This window comes from Spodoptera frugiperda, chromosome 7 (assembly GCF_023101765.2).
Source record: "Spodoptera frugiperda isolate SF20-4 chromosome 7, AGI-APGP_CSIRO_Sfru_2.0, whole genome shotgun sequence".
NCBI lineage: Eukaryota > Metazoa > Arthropoda > Insecta > Lepidoptera > Noctuidae > Spodoptera > Spodoptera frugiperda.
In genome coordinates, this window is record NC_064218.1 from 10680788 (window position 1) to 10697800 (window position 17013).

Here is a 17013-nt window from a genome sequence, read left to right on the forward strand (position 1 = left end):
TGAAATTTTAAGTCGACCTTAAATGCAGCTCTGCAAGTTTCAAACATAAATAGTTTAGAGACACACTTGTATGTCGCGTTGCGTGGTTATTAAATGCTTACAGAAGTCGGTGACCCATGTGAGCAATGTATAAGCGAATAACTCAATAGGTATTAGTATTAAGCATGTGATAGAGCTGAATAGCACTTTGATGCTTTTTTTCTTTATTTGTTTAGAGGTTTTATTTTAATGATTTCTCGCGCCTTGAGGCGAGAGTGTCAGACTCTTACTGACTAAAAACGACCCCGTTCCTACTACTGCTTTAAGAACTGGAGCCCCGGTAAACCCGTTAGGTATTCCGCATTATTTAGAGGCTTAAGATTATTAAATAACAATGTCAACCCCATCGTAGCTCATACATGGGGATACATACATCATGTGGTGCTTCTCTAGTATTCAGTGACGACACTCCACAAATACATCTTTGCTTCGCCGTTCTGGCAGAAAGCTGGTTGATGGCCAAACGCAGACTTATCAACGTTAAAAATACAAATGTAGCTGACGCGCCACGACAGACGGCTCCATGCCAAAATATTTCCAGTATTATAGTTTAAGTGAACTGGCAACATTTTCAAAATAGTAATTTTATAGTCTATGCCTTTTCTTTGACAAGTGTCACTATTCCAGAAATTGTCTCTTTTCGGTGGGCCGTGTTAGCGGAACGAGGTGATTATCTATAAATTTGTTATTTTATGTGATTATTGCGAAATAAGTGCTAAGTTACTTATATTATTGCATTTAATATTGTGAGTGTTAATATAACGGTTAAATATTTAACAATTTCCAAGATGAAAGTGGATTTTGTGAACATAACCTGTAAATGCCTTCGAGTAGATCATAGCGATTTCTTAATAAATTGTTATGAGTGGACAATTAGGCTATATTAACGCCTTAAGCTTAGATTCCCAAGTGTATTAGCCCTTTCTAATAACTGGGTGCTGGTCACTTGCAACGGTTTGTGGCTACAAACAAAACTTTCGACTGCATGTAAGGGTTATGATGACAGCGTTGAAAAACACTCTTATCGCCCTATAATATCTATTGTATGTATAATAAAATAGCTTCTATAATACACATGCATGCGTGATTTTTGACGGCGTGGAAGTCAACCAGTCTTCTAACATCTTTACGATAACATTTCAGCTCGCCAAGATGGTGAATAACAGGGTACCGTCGGTATTCTCCAAAACCTATGTGACGCCTCGTCGTCCCTTCGAGAAGGCGCGTCTCGACCAGGAGTTGAAGATCATCGGAGAGTATGGTCTCCGCAACAAGCGTGAGGTATGGCGCGTCAAGTACACGCTTGCCCGCATCCGTAAGGCTGCCCGTGAGCTGCTCACCCTCGAAGAGAAGGACCCCAAGAGGTTGTTCGAAGGTAAGATACTCTAAATATTTCGCTATATCAAACATAATGGCAATTTGATCTGTGTTCAAGACTGTGACTCCATATACTTTGTACAAGTTTTAAGGTTATGTTTATTACCATACCATGTGTTTATTTTTTACTACCTACTAAAATGATGAAAAAATCTGGCAACCTCTTATCTGAAGAAAAATGTTGATCACATAATTTACTGACAATTCTTAAAATATTTTTGTAAATTGCGAAATATTCTGATAAACATTTATCTTAAAGAATATCTTGACGTTTCCAGGTAACGCGCTTTTGCGTCGTCTTGTCAGGATCGGCGTGTTGGATGAGAAACAGATGAAGCTCGATTACGTGCTCGGTCTGAAGATCGAGGACTTCTTGGAGCGCCGTCTGCAGACCCAGGTGTTCAAGGCTGGTCTCGCCAAGTCCATTCATCACGCACGTATCCTCATCAGACAGAGGCACATCCGGTAAGTTGTTTTTTGAAATATAGAGTGATAAACAGAATTATTTTAATAAAATTTAATTATGCAGAAAAAAAATTAAGTTAAAATTCTTTCAGTGTCAGCTGAATGGCTATGGCATATCTAAATAACACTAAATTATGAAATACAGGTGAACTTACATGCTGGCAGCAGCTGCCTGGTTTTGGCTCTTATTCTAAAAGACCACTTGGCTTCCAACATTGTTGGAGTCAATGTCTTGAAATGTTTATAAGCTCTATGAGCTTTACAAGGTAAGGTGTAATCATGCAGTCCTATACCAGATCTTATCCACTCTAACGTCCATGGATAGCACGGTACCCAGCGTCATACGTCCATGGATACTATAGTATCCAAAGTGACGAGTTCTGTTTAACTCCCTCTAGTTTAAAATACGGTCTTGTTTGGTGAGTTTTGACTGATTATCTATATAGCTGAATAAATTGTTCGACGAAAAAATAAGACATGGCGTTGTAATATGCTTTGACAAACAAAATATAATTTTTTAAAGTTAGTTGACTCGTTTTTGAAGTGTTTTTGTGAGTTCCAACAATTATGTCGTAAATACTACAGTTTTGTTTAATTCATCTTGCAAGTGTTATACATCAAAATAAACTAGAAGATTTGTTGCTTTACGATGATGTATAAATATCACAGTTTTAGCTGATAAATCTAGTCTAATTTTAACTTCAAACGATTGTTGTTTCGAAAAAAATGGCCGGTCTGGTGTTGGCCACTTTTAGTTTTGTTTATACATATTTTACATACTTTGCATTACAATAGTATATAAAATATCGAAATACATTTCGTAATAAGCAAAATAATACATTTTTCAAAGAGAAATATACTAAATTCATTGAAGATTCCATAATAATGTCAATGTGTTCCTCAGGTTTTTTGATGTGTAAAATTACGAGTAGTGTTTTCTTTCGATTTAATTACAATACTTAGAGTTAACCGAATATAATCATATATACATCAAAAGAAAGGGTAATGAGTCTAGTTTGTTGTAAAAATATTTTATTGATAAAATATGCAATAGTTGTGCCGTATATTCTAAAAAGGTAGAAATAATTCTGTTTTTTTTCTGTGTTTCATGTTTAACCCGTTTTATTGTATTTTAAAGATTAACTAAAGATTTAAAAAAATCGTTAAGATTGATCAGTATTCTTCACTCTTTTTTTTGTATTCTTTTCTTTATTCTAGGCATTACGGTTCAGTAGCTATATAGGTTTTTTGTTACGACGAACTTGCGAGTCGCGCGCGGTTGGGATGCGCGGCTGGACGTTAGAGAGATAAACGGTCGCGCGGGCCGGACGTTAGAGTGGTTATGTAAGAGCAGGGTGATCCTGGTAATTGCACAAATAACATCTGAAACTACTTAATGACCACAGTGCTTTATAAAAACAAATCAAATTCCAGTTATGTAAGCTCTTGAATTAAATAATTAGACATGGTAGCCTGGCGATATAGCGCCGCTATTTGAACATGAGAGGTTCAAAAACCTGACAAGTACCAATATGACTTTATGAGTTATACTTTTGTGTATGTACATTTTATGTTTATTTAGGCACTTTGACATAAATCATGGTGAAAGTAAACACTGTGGGGTAAACCTGAACTTGATATTTTATGAGAAGGGGCCTTTTCTCCGGTTAATGATAAAGAATTTTGTAATTGTTTACAGCAGACAATATAAACAATAACTATTGTAAAATGTTAATATTCTAAATTGTTGTTCTCAGTGTACGCAAACAAGTGGTGAACATCCCTTCATTCATTGTTCGCCTGGACAGTGGCAAACACATTGACTTCTCCCTGAAGTCGCCCTTCGGTGGCGGCAGGCCCGGTCGCGTCAAGAGGAAGAACCTGCGCAAGGGACAGGGTGGCGGCGCCGCTGCTGATGAAGAGGAGGATTAGACAATAAATGACGTGTTTATTATCTCAACTACTGACTTTCAATTTCTACACTACCTCCTACAACAAAGATACTGGTATAAATTATTTATACCTTCAGATTAACAACTTGCCAGGCACCTCATTACTCGGGCGAACGAAACTAGATTCACGAAACGGTATGGTCCTCGCCCAGGTGGAGTAGCGCATCTAAATAAAAGCGTATTCATTGTTCAATCGTGCATTATAGAGAAAGTAAACTGATTTATTGTACATAGCTACATAATGAGCATAAGGGTGGTTTTCCACCAGAGATGCTAATAGCTAAACTCAAACCTATGTGAATGTTTCTGCTGATAGGATACTAAGCTATGTAACTGTGAGAGAAAGATGCGCAGCACGAGTATGCGTTGTATAGATACATAGTAGGAAATCCGTCCTTAGCTCGCATCTTGCAATATAAATAACAGCTTAGCTGAGTCTTATTTCCACCAGCGCTAAGCTATGTGTACTAAGGATGTATGTTTGGTGGAAGCCAAACGCATCCACAGCAACGTAAGTAGCATAGCACATCTCTGATGGAAATGTATCCTTACACAAGTACCGACATGGTAAATAAATAAATTATAACGCGGACATTACCTGTTAGAACGAGAATTACGTTTCCAGCATGAGTTGTGGCGTCCATGCCGACTTCCCTTTACCTAAATAATGGAAATATTCTATTACTATTCCCAGTATTTTCTTAATAATATAAATGCGATAGGTAGCTTGCGTGTTTGTTACTCAATCCCGTCAAAATTGCTCAAGAGATTAGGACGAATTATTTGGAATAGGGAGATTATTGTCTGAAATACCACATACGTGTAAAAGCTGAAGATCCATCAAATGTGGTGACTCCGAATGAGGTCATCTTGATGAAAGTTGTCCGCGATATTTTATTATTATAATTCTAATTATGTTAGAAAAAAATTAAATAATAGTAAATATTATTAAAATAATGGTAGGTAAATTGTGATAGTTAAAAAACTGGCAATAAAATATATTTAATTGTAACTAATTATCGCGCTATCGTGAGTATTACGGCCATTCTGACGAGCAGCTCGTGCTCGAGCATGCGCAGTTATTGTCCTGTAAACAAAAGAATAAAATGAAACTATAAAAAAGTTCTATTTTTATTCTTTTGGGCTTTTTCTAAGTTTCTTCTTCTATTAGACTCAGGGCTTTGTCCTAGTAGACTCACAAAGCTAAATCTGAACCTTTTTTAAGGTGAGGCGAGAGAGTGTCAGACATTTCCAGTCGTAAGACGTACACTGCTGAACATAGGCCTCCCTCAACAACTTTCAGGCTGGTTGGAAGCGATCTGCATCCAGCGGCCCCTGCGACCTTAATCAGGCCGTCGGTTCTACGCGCTGCGTGTCCTGCCCTCTGTCAAGCAAGCAAGCTGAAGTTGCTAATCTGCTGGGCTATGTCGGAAACATTTGTTTGTTGAGCATAGCCCTTTCGATAAGATGCTGGGCTAGGTACCATGAGTTATTACCAATACATATTGGTATTGATTATTCATCTTGTGGCACCGAGGTACGTTGGACGAGAAAATGTTGCGTAGTTTCCCGAACGCTGCCGATCCAAGTTGGATTCGACGATTGACCTTTTCGAAATTGGACTTACCCATCTGGATCACCTGCTCCAGTTATACATACATATTCGTCAATAATTTCGAGGGTAAAGGTAGGGCCTATAACCTTGCGAACACTTTGAAGCCTTGGTTCCACACTATCGCTTCTTTAAGCTGTTCTTGTTAAAATTGCGGATGTTACGTCGCAGAACCTTCCATATCTATCTATTGAGCTGCTACCGTGCATTAGCATCGGAGGTCTAGAGCGGTAGCGGTAATCGGTAAGTTTCTGTGGTCGGTCTTTTCGACGCAAGGCAAGGCGATTGCTTCGACGCCTTCTGCGAGCATGATCGGCCCTCTTGCGATTCCGCTCAGCAGCGTCTTTTTGGGACATTAGCCTCACAAAAGGAGGCCACTTCTTTCCAAATTTCTGTCTCTGACAACATAGCCTGCTGGCAGAGACAAGTCTCGCCTGATCCTCCGCAGCCAGGACCCGTCGCTCAGAAGCCCACGCTGGGCATCCAACTGGGGCCAAACACACAGCAGTCTATAGGTACCTACTAAATGTATATGTAAATTATCCTTATATCAATTTATTTTCAGGACCAAAAATAAAACTCATCAATTTGTAACATGGAAAATTTAATAAAGTTAGTTATAACTAATAACAAAATTAAATAGTCTTATAACTTGTTAAACTAAATTATACTGACGTCAATACCTGCTATTGGAATTCGTAGCAATTTATTTCATTTGAGGAATGCTGTAGGTACACATACACTTGTTTACGTTTACAATATTTTTGTTCTTAACACGGGTTTTTTTACAATATTCCTGTATGGTTGTATTGTTGATTACATACTGAGAAAATTACCTAAGTGTTAGTTACCCAAGTTAGGCACAAGAATTTGAGTCTAATAGTTATCTCATAACTAAGTACTGTACTTATATTTTACTAATAATGGAAGTAGAATAATACTTACTTTACATGTACAAAATTATAGTAGTTACTACTTTGTATAATTACGTATTTACCGTATTTAATCCTTATTCATATAAAATAAATCCTTGTGTTGTAATATAATGTAACATGTAAGATAAAACTAAAACCAGGTAACTACATGAAACTATTTCATCTTTCAAACTGATAATGCAGTTTATGGCAATATGACATCGATAAGAATACCTACTTATCTATATCTATGCTGATTGTAAATCATTATCATCAACTACTTTAGTGTTCTTCAATTGTTCTGTCACCTGATCCGTGGAGTCTCCTCTCTCGTTGATTTGTGCGAGACAGAGGTCGAGGATCCGTTCGAGTCCACTGGCAGTCTCCTCTGGCGAGTAGATGTCCATGACGGGCACGTGCACGAAGAGAGTGCGGCTGTTGTCTATGCTTAGCGACGTGTAGTAGATGTACTCGCAGAGGTACCTGCAATACCATGGAACTGGTGACGTCTCTCATCAGGGCCCAGAGACCAGATTGGGAAAAGATGTCATGGGCAAACCGTCTCTCCTTTAGGAGCTTGGGTCTACAGTACCCTCATTCGCAATGCCAAAGAACGAAAGGGCTGTTTCACGCCGGTTTCTTTTGACGTCATGGTAGGTGGTAAGTATCGTATCGCTCTGGTCGAGCCGGCCTATTAGGGCTGAAGCATGGCTCTACCACGTAATAAGCTGAGTAACTCAACGTAGGTATATAATTATTATGTGTTAAAACTAAACACAATAGGTATATACCTAGTTATTTATATTTAATTTGGATATTGCTTACGTTTTCGAAACCACAAATATATTATAACTGCTATAAAATGTTAGATAAATATGTCAGTACCTTACCAAAGTACTTAACACGAAAATTATCACACATTGTGGTTAAACACATAAGCAGGAAAAAAATACATGAATCATGGTTGTAGAATATAAAGACCAATAAATAATAATTTAATGTAGGCTGTGTTACCCATGAATTCGTTCGTGTGGATATATTATTACTGGCACAATTAGGGACTTTTAATTAGTCTTTTCCAATTTTTTCTTTTCTACGGCTGCAGTAAATGTTTTTAGAATCGATTTGGTACCTATCTAAGTAATTTTTACTGTAAATTTAATTTAGTTCTTTGGTTTAATTACATGAAGATAAAAAATTAAGTATTTAAATCACACCTCTGTCTCTTCTTTATGACTTAACCACTGTACTGATTTAAATAGTTATTTTTGTATTGATAGTCCATGTTTCAAGGAAGCTTATATATAACATCACTCTACAAACAATAGGAGCCGAGCAGAGCATGTGTAACCATGCACAAGTAGCTCATAAATAAAATATTCATAAAACCCAGTAACACCAATTTCAGATCTTACACCAAACACAAATGTATATTTAAAGTCTTACCGTCCAGCATCCAATGATACTTCAGCTCTGAACCTCTCTTCAGGTGTGTTGTCCCCATTGAACTCCTTGCATATTCGTTCCACATCCAGTTTGGTGTGTAACCTGATCGCTCCATCAGCCAGACAAGACCAGTTTGCCGGTAGTTTGTCTAAGTAGTCCTTCTTCTTGTAACCTTTTCTATGTGCTTGTGATTCTAGCTGCAAGCACTGACCCTTGCCTGATACTCCTACATGTATCATTAGCTGTGAAATTTAAGTTTAACAACTTTACTATGTTTTATGGAGAGTGATACATTGTTTACACGGTGAAGCTGATGCAATAATTGTAGAAGACTACTACATGGGACTAAGAGGCAGAATCCTTCTTTCTAATTGGCAAGTTTTTGAATAGTTCATTAACTTACAGCTGATTTTGTTATACATTTTCCTATGTATTTATTATACATTGATTAATAATGTAATTATTACTACAGCCACTACAGGATAAACACCAACATATAAAAATGTATTTAAGTACCAATACATGTAAGTCATCATGTAGGGAAACTATTTCATTCATGTCAGTTCTGTTTTATGGTAGTAAACGACCATTGTTACAAAATTATTTTCGTGTTATAACAAAAAAGACACCCAATCTGTTATCCTGCTAAATATTACCTTTGGAGTATGTGTTTCCCAGAGCGCAGGCACGAATTCGTCCACGTTCTCGTACGTTACGGGCAGCTCGATCTGAACCAACTCCACATTATGTTTCTTCTCAATTGCCTCTTTGTTCATTATTTTCACTGCTTCCCAGCTAGCATTCACCGGGTGGTTCAAATAAGGACCAAACCCGGTTATCAAAACTATTGGTTTGAATAAAAAGTCGAGATCGTCACTCATTATGTTGATTTTTTTAACTAATTTCTTTTTTTAACTAATTATAATCAAGAGTTATGAATTTATTTGTTATTGTAGCAACAAGTTCAGTTCACACTGTTTGACATAGTTTGGTTTGTCTGGATTTTGAGCACAGAACATATATACCCTAAGAGATTTTGAAATTTATTTGACAGGTAACGTTATCATTATCACAACCAGTCAGCTGACTTTATCATCTGAATGTTGGTAGGTATTCTGTCACTTTTTATAATGATATCGACGTCAATCTATGAGCTTAGGATTCCCAGGAAGGAGTTTACATAAATAGGAATGATGACTGGGTCAAAAATAAATTATTACAACTTTTCAATACAATAAAATATTCAAAAATAATCATACTTTCAGTCATAAATTTGATGAACTACTTAATTTTAGATTTTATCTAGCTAAATTTCTAGAAATAAGTCTGCTATTTGACGTCAAAAACTTATGACATTCTAATCTTATAGTCTGGCCAACGAAAGCTGTCCAAAATAAAGGCGGCAAATTTAAAAAATCAAGAGCTGACTTTAGGCTGCTTAAACAGTCTTGATATTTTTATTTTTCAAGACTAATGTCTACGCATATTTCACTGCCTCGTTGATCTTGTGATCGCTAGCGTGACTCACTAAATAATATTGAAGCTCTTGCTCTTGTCCACATTTTTGGTTACACAGGATATCAACGCGGTGGCGGTGCGAGGGAGACGCGGTAGTGGTATGGTGTACATGAGCCTTTACGCACGATTACTCATCATATCCCCATTAAAAAATTACATCAAATTGGGTGGATCCTCCGATTAAGTTACATGATCAAATGCGGTATGAAGCATCAAATGTTATTTAGTTTGACGAGAAAGAAATAAATAGAATAGATATTATACTGCCCCTATACTTATTGTACTCTTCGTCCTACAGTAGAATGCTATGGCATACAGAAGACAGAATCGGGTGAGGTAAAACACAAGATAATAAAAATAAAGGTATTTTCTTATTATTTTTTTATTTATCCATCTGAATAAGAAAAAATATAATGAGTAACATACATAAGTAGTACAAGATTGTTATCCTATCCAAAACAAACAAGTACATCAAAAAAGGTACATAAAAATATACCAGCCGAATTGAGAACCTCCTTCTTTTTGGGAAGTCGGTAACCAAAAATCCCAAATAACGGAGTAGGTAGTATAAACCTTAGCCAAATCAATATAATTATATAGATAAGTTACTTAATAATCACTTGAGTGCGCCAGAAGGAGGGTTATACAATATCTCAACACAAATTTATTAACAACACGCTATCGTGCAGTGTTGAGACAGTATTATTAGTCGAAGCCGCAAACTAGGAGGAACTGCTCAGTTGTTCTAGACAGATCTCCACGATGCGCTCAAGGCATAGAGCAATCTGCTCGGGACATCCATCTACCGGAACATGAATGAATAAAGTCCTCTGTCGGCAGTTTGTGTCATGGACAAGAGACGTGTAGTATGTGTACTCGCAGATAAATCTGTAACAAATTGTCTTATGAAGAATATGTTGTTATAAGTAGAGAACCATACTAGCCGGTAAACGCTTTAGGTATTTTTTTTTTCATTAAATATCGGATTATTCGAAATGTTATTATGATTATTTATTTAAAAAAAAAAACCTTCATTTACATTTCGACAAACAGATCCATCAAATAGGGACTACTTAAATCACCTGGATATTTATCTAAGCTACTAGAAAAATCCTCCTGCTAGGTGGAACGATGTCATCGTCGTAGTCGCGGGAAAGCACCATTATCATCATCCAGAAGACGTCCACTGCTGGAGAAAGGCCTCCCCTTTGGTCTTCCACGTCGGACGACAGCTCGGCCTGAGCATCCACACGAGACGACACCTGAGCATCCACTATTGGATGCTCAGGTGACGAGCTGTCGTCCGTCAGCGTCAGCAGTGGACATCTTCTGGCTGATGATAATGGTGATGAGTAGTAAAATCAGGTTTTATTACTCACTTGCCAGCACAGTTAGATACTTCAGCTTTAAGCCCTTCAACCGGGGAAATTGTATTAAACTCTTCCTTTACTTTATGTAGGCACAACTCAGTGCAGATAAAGTCTGGTCCATCACGCGAGTGCTTGTTGTCCACGGGACAAGATTTCGTGTTGTCTTCGTAAGTGTATCCTGTCCTCGATGCTTGAGATTCTAAGCTTAAAAAAGACTCTCCGTGTACACCAACGTGGATAGTTAACTGAAAATAAAATCAAAATTAACCCAAACTGCAACAAGCATAAGATTATTTATTCTAGTAAACCCCGCTCATGTAAGGGAGCAGACGATTGTCATGGGCTGATGATGTAACATTTTAGTAGTTACTCACGTCTGGTTGGTATTTTGTCCAAAGCTCAGGCACATGTTCTTCGACAACGTCGTAACGCACTTCTATTTTCTCTTTAAACAATTCTATGTCTTCGCTACTTTTTATACTCTTTGTATCTCTGTTGTTAATTCTTACAGCGTTCACTGATTCTACAGCTTCCCAACTTACATTAGCTTTAACTTCTTGAAAAGGGCCGAATCCTGTCAATAAAACTCTTTTGGTACCCATTTTGAAAAACAAGACGTAGAATCAATATGCGGCGGTCGTGCCTATGACGGTACTGCGATGAAAGAATAACCCAACGCATATAAATACTATACCTGTTAATGACGTAGGTAACAGGAATGAATGAGTGGTGTAACCACATTAATTGATAAAAATTTCCTTAACTTCATTAAATTTATAATATGTAACTAACTTTTCCCCAATTTTTCTATGCGTTGTGTGTCAGTCGATCAGTAACACTAAAGTTTTATGTTATATTATATTTACAATAAACAACATGTTTGACAAATTGTGGCACTTAGGTAAGTAGGTAAATACTTAAGATAAACCTAATTCCTTGGTTTATTTCTATAACAACTTACTACCAGTTACCATAGGAAAACCCAAACTCTAGTCTCATTATTATTATTTAATTCAAAGCACATGGTAAAATTTTTATTTAGGTAGTTTTTATTAAATGAAGGACTGAAACGTTTTAAAATAAGTTAATATACGCAAACGTTTCAGTCCTTTCAGGTTCCAATATAACTAAGTTTATAAAATCTAGGTCAGATGCGTCAATTATTTATTGAAATGGGGTGCCACGGGTATATCCAGGAGTACAGGTATTTATTTTTTAAGATTATTTTCTTTTTTTATGGTATAAACCGGTAAACGGGTAGACGGATCACCTGATGGTATGCAATCACTGCTGCCCATGGGCACCCGAAACATCAGGTGCGTTACAAGTGCGTTGCCGGCCTAAATGGAAATATTTATATTTTTTCTAAATACTCTTGTGTTCTCAAAGCAGAGCAGCCTTGAGAAAACATGTGGTCATATAGATATCTTTGAGTTTTTGTTGTTTTATTATCGATATTAATCAAGCTGTAAACATAGACCTACAAACTATTTTTTTGTTTGTTTAAATGCTGCAAGACTCTGTAAATTGTATGAAATTTTAAATTTTGCGGGCTACTTTAAATCATTCCCAATGGGTATTGTGTTTATAAAAATTAAGAATTATTTTACTTTTACGAATGAATATCGATACTGATAAAATAAAATCTATTTCAAATACAGGGGAAGGGTATGTATATTGTATAATCAAGTAGACTTGGACACATTTACTTTTTTAAATAGATTTTTCTAACATACACATTACATACTTAATAACTTATTAAATTTTTATTTTATGTTGATTTATTTAGTAAGTACTGTTAGTTGTATGTCTCAAACTTCAAATTCAATAAAAAAATTCTACTTTGGCACAAAGTTACTATTTGAGGTGAAATGATAGGGCAACTCTAAAATACCGATTTCACAGACGTGATTTGCTTTGACGTTTGACGGATTAGCTGGTTTGACATTCGAAATCGAGACCACTGCTATAATTTCATGGCGCGTTTTGTCTTGTAAAATGTACGTGATAATAGTTGTAAATGTAATCGTATAACTATATGTCTAATTAAAGTGTTAGCGTTGTAGTAACTACAAAACTAGATATCAGAGTCCAGTTAAGTTGGAAGGTGTTTACCTTGTTTGTAGGTTATGTTAGTGCTTTGTCCAATTTTAAGTATTCTATCGTTTCTAAAATGACGGACGGAGATTCCGGAGACAGCAGTAGAATGGTGGCAATCCCTTGCCCTTTTGTAAAGAGAAGAGTGGAGTGCGCTGGTGCGGCATTCCTTAGATATTACAATGTAAAATGCCATGGTGGCGATGCATTGTTCCAAACGTTAAAGTCCAATGAAAAGACAGAAGAAGTCATTTTTGACGATGACGTCGAGTACCTTCGGAGTTTAGATCCCAAAGATTGGAAGATGCAAGACCACTATGCTGTCCTAGGTATTAAGACCTTGCGTTACAAAGCGACAGATGACGACATAAAACGTGCTTACCGGCAGAAGGTACTGAAGCACCACCCCGACAAGCGCAAGGCGCAGGGAGAGGAGATCCGCAGCGACGACGATTACTTTACGTGCATTACAAAGGCGTATGAAATATTGGGAACTCCAGTCAAACGCAGGTCCTACGACTCGATAGACCCCACTATCGATGACACCGTACCCTCACAAAGTGATATCAAAAGAGACGGCTTCTATAAATCTTTTACTAAACATTTTGAGTCCAATGCACGGTGGTCTGAGAAAAGGAATGTGCCTTTACTAGGTGACGAAAACAGCACCCGGGAACAGGTTGAAAGATTTTATGCTTTTTGGTATGAATTTGAGTCATGGCGAGAATTCTCTTATCTTGATGAAGAAGAGAAGGAGAGAGGAGCAGACAGAGAGGAGAGAAGGTGGATTGAAAAGCAGAACAAGGCTGCAAGGGCCAAGTTGAAGAAAGAAGAGATGGCTAGAATAAGAAGCTTGGTGGATCTGGCATATGCTAATGACCCCAGGATCCAGCGGTTCAAACAGGAGGATAAGGATAAAAAATTAGCTGCCAAACGAGCTAGACAGGTAAGCTACAAAACAGCTTCCATTAACTACGGAGCTTAAATAAATAAACACCACTTGGATTTTATATTGAACAGAATTTCAATTCAAATCTCCCAACCATTGTTGCCCCCTGACTGCTCCAATAAAATGTATACTACTTTTGACAATAAAGTATACAAATCATACATAGCTTTACCATATTACATATTTCAATTTAAAGTTAATATTTATTACAAAATTTGTACCTTTACCTATTGATATTTTTGCATGTTATGATATTTTTGATGATAAACATGAAAGAAGATTAAAGTACTATAAAACATACACTTAGTGCTAGTATTATGTTGATTTGCATATACATACATACATTTATACAAATGTTTACTGTAATTAATTTTCAATTTTAACATTTGCAGGATGCAGTACAAGCTAAGAAAGCTGAAGAAGAACGTCTCATGAAGGAAGCACAACTTGCCAAGCAAAAGGCTGAAGAGGCGGAGCGCGCGCGCATTGAGGCCGCGAGGGCGGAACGCGAGCAGCAGAAGAAGAACTTGCGCAAAGAGAAGAAAGCTCTCCGAGATATCTGTAAAGCTAACAATTACTATGCCAATACTGAAGATGAAACTGTATCTCATATGGCAGCTGTAGAGAAAATATGTGAAATGCTGAAAGTAGTAGAACTACAGGACTTAGTGAAGCAACTAGAGAGTAATGGCAGGGAAGCTTTTGTCAAAACTGTGAAAGAAACAGAGGACAAACTAGAAGCCGAGAGAAAAGCCATATTTGAGAACAAAAGGGTGGAAGAACAGAAGGCTAGGAAGGAATCTGCACTAAAGCAACCAATCGAGTGGACTGTTGAGATGACACAACTCCTGATTAAGGCTGTAAATCTATTCCCAGCAGGAACTAACCAGCGCTGGGAGGTAGTGGCAAACTTCTTAAACCAACATGGTACATTTGCTGATGGGAGGAGGTTTGTAGCGAAAGATGTTTTAAACAAGGCTAAAGATTTGCAAAGTTCAGATTTCTCGAAAAGCACTCTTAAAAAAGCTGCTAATGAAGAAGCCTTTGATCAGTTTGAAAAAGAAAAGAAAAAAGGTCATAACCATATTGATGACAGTGGAATATCTAAAAGTGACAACCCCGCGAAAATAGTGAACGGTACCACTACGCCGAAACCGGAAGAGGCTACCAAGCCAGAGGACAAAGCGTGGACGAAAACGGAACAAGAGTTACTTGAACAAGCCATTAAAACCTTCCCCGTTAGTACGCCGGAGCGGTGGGAGAAAATAGCGGACTGTATACCGAACCGTACAAAAAAAGACTGCATGAAACGATACAAGGAGCTAGTTGAATTAGTAAAAGCAAAAAAACAAGCCGCCAACCTTGCGAAATAACACACACCTTGGTTAGTTCTATATCAAATTGTTTACCATCTGCCACAAGTAAACGACCAAAGTAGATAAATATGGGTATTGTAAATTATATTTACATTGGTAAAGTTATATTATGCTGTTGGCTCATGACAGAAGCGTTTATAGCAATTTCAATAATTGTTAATGCTTCATCAATTAGTATAACTATGAAATAAATTACAGTTTTCTTTTTTAATTAAAATTTTAATGCTGTTTCTGATGGCTAAGAAGTACCCTGGGATATTTTATCAATAAATCATATTTTTTCACTGCTACAGAATAAGTTGTGTATCATAAATTCATAAAATACTCAAATTCATATCACTTGTATTATTTACTAGAATTATGGACCTGTGCTTCATTTTGTGACAATCAATTTGAGCTTTGAAAAGTTCGGGCTTGCAAAGCAGTATTCCTTGAACAAGCGTGAGTTACATAAGCCCGTAATACACCTCTTGATTTAGTCAAGCCCGACCGCCAAATTGTAGCGTGTGTTGAGCGGTTGACCTGACAATTCTCATCACAGATAGAGTTAAAAGAGAATTCTAATTTATTAATACGAGTCCGCCGTGGTCGGATCCCCAACGACGACCAAACGTCAGTGTTGCCAGCAAGAAATTTTGTACGGCTCTGCTGTGTTTGGCAGGGAAAATTGCTTTGATTATTTGAGGAAATCTGTTTTCGAACTAGCTTATATTTAAACGCCATATTATCAACATTTTCATTTTTATAATGACCTTCACCATAGTATTGAACAAATTCTTTGGTCAATAATAATACATTCACTTCGGATGTTATTAATTTATTCCTTTTCCTAGTAGGTATATTACAGTTTGGCAAATTACGGTAGATTTTGCTACTGCAATACATTTGTTGCTGTAAACCCTACATTATTCAAAATGGTCCAATTACCGTAGAAAATGGCAATTGCCGTACAATAATAATGGTAACATTGGGTACTGCCAATATATAAGCCATAATGTGCACCCTGCCTACCCCTTCGGGGATTAAAGGCGTGATGTTATGTATGTTATGTATGCATTGGGTACCCGATGGTCGTAACATATGTATTTCATTCAATTAAACTTTGAATGTCTGTAAACTAACCAGACTCCTTCAACACATGCGTTCATGCATATTACAATAAAATGTACTAAAACGACACGCCGACAGCTTTTGGTGTCGTTATACTCTGCTAATCTATTTATTTATTACAAAAAACATGCATAATTTTACAGTTAAGCCAATACAGTTAAAGATAAAATAAAATAAAACAATTTAATAAAAGTATATTAATTTATGTATCTTTAGTTTTCATCAGTTGCCAATAAATCAGTAATCATTTATTTTAATACTAATAATGGCAGAAATTTCATTTGTTTTAAAATTAAAAATAGCAAATTGATTCTTATCAAAATTTTTTTTTGTATCACTTGATCAATAGTACTCGTCACTAAGCGTTTTATTAACTATTAATTATTAGCGTTTTAGAAACTCTGGTTTATTAGCTACCTAGAAAGGTTAAATTGTTTACAAAATTCTCATAAATTAATAATTTGATAAGTACAATCGTAAAGAGAAATTGGCAATTTCAAAATCATCTTTATTTGCTAAATTTTTAATTTAGCAAATTCCAAATAAGAATTTGTATTCCTCTCGTCCGCATGTCTAACATAGTCCAGTTCAAAACTTCAAGCTTGCGGCTTTCTGACCAACGTCTGCGATTTGGGTTTTGGTCTTTTGGAGCGCAGTGTGGAGTTTCTTATTCCATCCGATAACCGGACTCCTAAAATACTGCGCTCCATGTCTCGCTGGCAAACCTTGAGCGTGGACTTCCGATACAGTAAAATGGGGTGAATAGGGACAGAGGGGGTGAATATTCA

General features: G+C 36.7%; 4 protein-coding genes across 6 annotated transcripts; 2 read left to right on the top strand and 2 right to left on the bottom strand.

Moving 5' to 3' along the window:
* The first annotated feature begins 541 nt into the window (after window positions 1-541).
* On the top strand, window positions 542-3841 carry LOC118265952 (40S ribosomal protein S9). The gene is made up of 4 exons (XM_035579256.2): window positions 542-705; window positions 1183-1414; window positions 1695-1881; window positions 3639-3841. Exons 2-4 carry the CDS (start codon window positions 1192-1194, stop codon window positions 3811-3813), a joined length of 585 nt encoding a protein of 194 aa, XP_035435149.1. The 5' UTR covers window positions 542-705; window positions 1183-1191; the 3' UTR covers window positions 3814-3841.
* Window positions 3842-3904: 63 nt separating this feature from the next.
* LOC118265951 (pyroglutamyl-peptidase 1) lies at window positions 3905-8880 on the bottom strand. 3 transcript variants are annotated; one of them, XM_035579253.2, is made up of 5 exons: window positions 8462-8880; window positions 7806-8047; window positions 6668-6842; window positions 4432-4493; window positions 3905-3999 (listed from the first exon to the last, which is right to left on the bottom strand). In XM_035579253.2, the coding sequence occupies exons 1-5, from the start codon at window positions 8684-8686 to the stop codon at window positions 3912-3914; spliced, it is 792 nt and encodes a 263-aa protein (XP_035435146.1). In that variant the 5' UTR covers window positions 8687-8880; the 3' UTR covers window positions 3905-3911. The 3 variants fall into 3 exon arrangements, with proteins under 3 accessions (XP_035435146.1, XP_035435147.1, XP_050550633.1); XM_035579254.2 differs by lacking the exons at window positions 3905-3999; window positions 4432-4493 and adding an exon at window positions 4855-4920 and having other exon boundaries at window positions 8462-8876; XM_050694676.1 differs by lacking the exons at window positions 3905-3999; window positions 4432-4493 and having other exon boundaries at window positions 6033-6842; window positions 8462-8872.
* An 809-nt stretch (window positions 8881-9689) lies between these two features.
* LOC118266328 (pyroglutamyl-peptidase 1) lies at window positions 9690-11594 on the bottom strand. The gene is made up of 3 exons (XM_035579736.2): window positions 11068-11594; window positions 10703-10938; window positions 9690-10211 (listed from the first exon to the last, which is right to left on the bottom strand). Exons 1-3 carry the CDS (start codon window positions 11293-11295, stop codon window positions 10046-10048), a joined length of 630 nt encoding a protein of 209 aa, XP_035435629.2. The 5' UTR covers window positions 11296-11594; the 3' UTR covers window positions 9690-10045.
* A 1016-nt stretch (window positions 11595-12610) lies between these two features.
* On the top strand, window positions 12611-15449 carry LOC118265710 (dnaJ homolog subfamily C member 2). Its single transcript, XM_035578790.2, has 2 exons — window positions 12611-13736; window positions 14132-15449. Exons 1-2 carry the CDS (start codon window positions 12867-12869, stop codon window positions 15110-15112), a joined length of 1851 nt encoding a protein of 616 aa, XP_035434683.1. The 5' UTR covers window positions 12611-12866; the 3' UTR covers window positions 15113-15449.
* The last annotated feature ends 1564 nt before the right edge of the window (window positions 15450-17013 follow it).

What these genes read in the sequence shown, in the direction of transcription:
- LOC118265952 (XM_035579256.2), top strand. Translation starts at nt 1,192, where the DNA reads ATGGTGAATAACAGGGTACCGTCGGTATTCTCCAAAACCTATGTGACG. An exon ending in CCCCAAGAGGTTGTTCGAAG is followed by an intron (nt 1,415 to 1,694) that starts GTAAGATACTCT and finishes TGACGTTTCCAG; the next exon opens with GTAACGCGCTTTTGCGTCGT. An exon ending in ATCAGACAGAGGCACATCCG is followed by an intron (nt 1,882 to 3,638) that starts GTAAGTTGTTTT and finishes TGTTGTTCTCAG; the next exon opens with TGTACGCAAACAAGTGGTGA.
- LOC118265951 (XM_035579253.2), bottom strand. Translation starts at nt 8,686, where the DNA reads ATGAGTGACGATCTCGACTTTTTATTCAAACCAATAGTTTTGATAACC. An exon ending in GGGAAACACATACTCCAAAG is followed by an intron (nt 8,048 to 8,461) that starts GTAATATTTAGC and finishes TAAATTTCACAG; the next exon opens with CTAATGATACATGTAGGAGT. An exon ending in GAGGAGACTCCACGGATCAG is followed by an intron (nt 4,494 to 6,667) that starts GTGACAGAACAA and finishes TCCATTATTTAG; the next exon opens with GTAAAGGGAAGTCGGCATGG.
- LOC118266328 (XM_035579736.2), bottom strand. Translation starts at nt 11,295, where the DNA reads ATGGGTACCAAAAGAGTTTTATTGACAGGATTCGGCCCTTTTCAAGAA. An exon ending in GGACAAAATACCAACCAGAC is followed by an intron (nt 10,939 to 11,067) that starts GTGAGTAACTAC and finishes TTTTATTTTCAG; the next exon opens with TTAACTATCCACGTTGGTGT. An exon ending in GTATCTAACTGTGCTGGCAA is followed by an intron (nt 10,212 to 10,702) that starts GTGAGTAATAAA and finishes AATTTGTTACAG; the next exon opens with ATTTATCTGCGAGTACACAT.
- LOC118265710 (XM_035578790.2), top strand. Translation starts at nt 12,867, where the DNA reads ATGACGGACGGAGATTCCGGAGACAGCAGTAGAATGGTGGCAATCCCT. An exon ending in CTGCCAAACGAGCTAGACAG is followed by an intron (nt 13,737 to 14,131) that starts GTAAGCTACAAA and finishes TAACATTTGCAG; the next exon opens with GATGCAGTACAAGCTAAGAA.